Source organism: Coregonus lavaretus (genome assembly GCF_964263955.1).
Source record: "Coregonus lavaretus genome assembly, chromosome: 13".
In the NCBI taxonomy this organism is placed as follows: Eukaryota; Metazoa; Chordata; class Actinopteri; order Salmoniformes; family Salmonidae; genus Coregonus; species Coregonus lavaretus.
Window position 1 is genome coordinate 21,702,842 of NC_140000.1, and position 3,452 is coordinate 21,706,293.

The following is a 3,452-nucleotide window of genomic DNA, read 5'->3' on the forward strand; positions in this document are numbered from 1 at the left end:
GGCCCGCCCCCCTCTCCCTTAAACGGCTCTCTCATTGTACTGTGACCCTGTCAGTCACCCTCTCTCAACTCAACGGACTAATCCACGGCCCCAAACTTGGCTAGTCAGAACCTAGTGCTGTTACTCCTAAGTGCTGATCTAAAGTCAGTTTATAAGTTAAGTTAGCCATTACCCCACATTTACATTTACATTTACATTTACGTCATTTAGCAGACGTTCTTATCCAGAGCGACTTACAAATAGGCCCCTTAATGGATCATTTCTGGATTGGGGTATATGCTGATTCTAGACATGATCCATATATTTACATACTCTGGGCTCTTAAATTAAGAACTACGAAATAAACACAATTTAAAATATGAAATGTACAGTCTTTTATCTAGGTTAAATGGCACAGAGATAAGCGTTGTAGCAGTCCAGTAGCAGTACGATTGTGTCCTTGTAGTGTCCTTCAGACAGGAGATATCGACCCTTCCCACAGGAGTTCTTAACAGAAGAGAAGACACTGCAGTAGACTGAAACCAGAGAAATCTTGCTAGACATAAACTCTCTCTCCAGATAAACACACGGTCAGACATTGTACACACTCCAACATGCATAAAAACACTATAATATATACACAGATAATACAACTAGAAAGTGAAATATTGTTCTAGGGAGAATATTTTCTTTATTTTGAGCATTACATGGATTGAGTACAGTGGATTGTATCCGTTTACTCGTTTACCCCTATCAACATTAATACCTTTCCTTTTATGGACCATGCCGGTTTACAGTATATATTTAACTATGGCTTGTGTCAATTCCATTCTAACTCAGTCAGTTGACAAAATTAATTGAAATTGTAGATAAAGATAATAAGTAAAAGTCTATATTTACAGTAATTAATACATGTATAAGTTCATGTCCTCAGTATTGATTGAATGAAAATGGAATTGATATTAAGTGATTATGATAGGGTTACATTGACATGTCCTGCTCATAGTGACATGTTCTTATAATACTGACATGTCCTTGTAATGTTGACATGCCAGTCCTGTGCTGTGGATTAAAGGCCGGGACGTACAGTCCCTATTGTCCAATCCTGCCCTGTAGGCTGTGCTTTGCTGTGCTGTGCTGAGCCATACTGTACTGTACCGTGCCAGTGAAGAGCATTGAGGCTCTCTATCTATCTGTAACAAATCGTTTGACTCAGTCCTGTCCCACCCTCTTCGTGTCCTTCCTCCACTACGTATACACAGATACACACACACGTTCTATACAAAGACGTAGATCCAGACACTCAGACAGGTGCAGATCCAGACACACTCACATCAACTCTGAACAGACACACACATACAGACATAGGCATAAAGCAGGAAGGATACAAAGATCTGTCCATGTTTCATCTTCATCTTCATCCCCCGTATATCTCTGTTCCAAAAACTCCCAACAAAGTCCCTCTCACCCTCTTTCCGCAATACAATGAAAAACAACAGCAAACAAACAAACAAACACATTTTCCAGTTTCACGCTGACGGAAGGAAAGATGGCCCCTATCCTGTAACCATGGAAGTGACGTATCCCCACGTCCTGCCCGAAGTTACTATCTAGACCATCAGCCAATGGGTAAATGCTCTCGCCATCCCGTTTGTGTGCCATTGAATAACAAGCATTCAGCTCTGTTTCGTAATGGCACAGCCCTCAGGGTCTGCAGTGTGTGTGTGTGCGCGCGTGCCTGTGTGTGTGTGTGTGTGTGTGTGTGTGTGTATGCATGTGTGTGTCTTTCCATCAGCCTGAGCACAGACAGACTTTTCTACCTCTACACAGCAGGGTCGATGAAGCTATGCAATATTAATGAGGCTATCAGGGTGGAAAAACAGGTTCAAATGAATGCCAATCCATTCTTTTTCCTGACCTTAATTAAATGCAGCCAAAAGGATGAATTGAAGTGAAACAGAGTTGTCTCCTAATGCATTGTTTTTTCAGCTCCAGCTGTACTGTAAGTATGTATGAAAGTGGATCCACAGACAATGTGTTTAATGTCAATTAGGGCACGGCTCATTGTGTTTTAATTGGGACAGTAGCGAGGTGAGGGGGGCTGGATGAGTGATTGGGGGGGGGGGGGAGATTCTGGATTCTCTGGGGGTCTTGCATGTGGATGTGCATGCGCTTCCCGGTTGGATGGGGTGCTTGTTGGTGGGTTATAAAGGATGGGAGGGGAGGGAGTCGCTCATACAGTTCTCCAATCACCTCTATGTCCCTTCAACCAAAACAAATGTGCAAAGCAAGCATGATGTTGAAACAATTGGGGAGCCACGGCCACTTGGGTCTTTTTGAAATGGTTAGCTTACTCACTGCTACATGCTTTTCCATCGACTGATAGTCAGGTAGTGTGAGGATAATATGGGATTTTGGGATATTTATATCCAAACAATATAATACATCGGATTACAGAGAGGGATGGAGGGGAGTTAGAGGCTCTAATATTTGGAGATGTTAGGATAGTATTTCAAATATTCTCATCTCTTTAGCGGGAATGAGAATATGCCATAGCAGTGGTCTGTCTAATAGAGGCTATAAATTGATATTTTCAGAGGTTGAAGGCCAGCTATTGGCTGATGCTGTGACGGTCCATATAAGAGGATGCAACAAAAGACCACATGGTAGACTAGAGGGAGTGTTTGGTTTATAACAGTTTTGGGGGGGTCTGACTGGGTAGGCCTAACCGTGTTTTCTCCTCCCTCCGTCCATCTGTCCGTCCGTCCCTGGCAGGATGATCCTAATGCCCCGAACAAGCTGGAGGACCCCGTCAAGGCCCCGGTGCCCAAGGAGGACGACTCCCTGAACATCCACAACTCCCTGACCCCCAAACACGAGAACCACAAGGTACTGGGCGAGGAGAACTCCTCGGAGGTAAACTCACTGCAGAACAACATGATGTAGAAGCCTGGTCGGGATGAGAGCTCCAGTCCTGCTCTCTATCCCACCCACCACGTCTACAACTGCTACCACCAGCCAACCACCGTCTACAACACGGCAACACTGCCACCAAGCGGCCCACGCCGCTGCAAAAAAAACACACCACCCCAGCTGAAACTCCTCCCCCACCTGCCGCCGCCTATAGCGACCCCTTACGCCCAATCACGCCCCCCTGCCTCGCTGCCCTGCCCCTTTGTTGCTGTCACTCTGCTCCCCCTTAACCCCTGCCCGCACGCACATACACACACATGAACACACAAACAGACACACCAGAACACACAAACGCACATATACGTACATACACACACATACACTCACATTCCCCTGCCTGCATTGGTGTATTTTGTAAAAAGAAAAAAATCATATGGAGTTTAAAAAAAGAAGTTAAACATTGTAAAAAATATAAAGCTACTGAGAGGTTTCGATGTTTGTCTGACTAATTAAGTGAGTATGTATAAATATATGGAAAAAATGCTTGGATTGATATAAAA

The 3,452-nt window shown here is 44.3% G+C and overlaps 1 protein-coding gene across 1 annotated transcript in view; it reads left to right on the forward strand.

The window, feature by feature from the left end:
* LOC311139969 (uncharacterized protein) overlaps positions 1-2,925 on the forward strand; it is a gene marked incomplete at both ends in the record, with an annotated part of 25,056 nt that extends 22,131 nt beyond the window's left edge. The window contains one exon of the mRNA XM_084174957.1: positions 2,755-2,925. Coding sequence (XP_084031083.1) covers positions 2,755-2,925 — 171 coding nt within the window. The remainder of the gene's footprint in view (positions 1-2,754) is intronic.
* Positions 2,926-3,452: the final 527 nt, after the last annotated feature.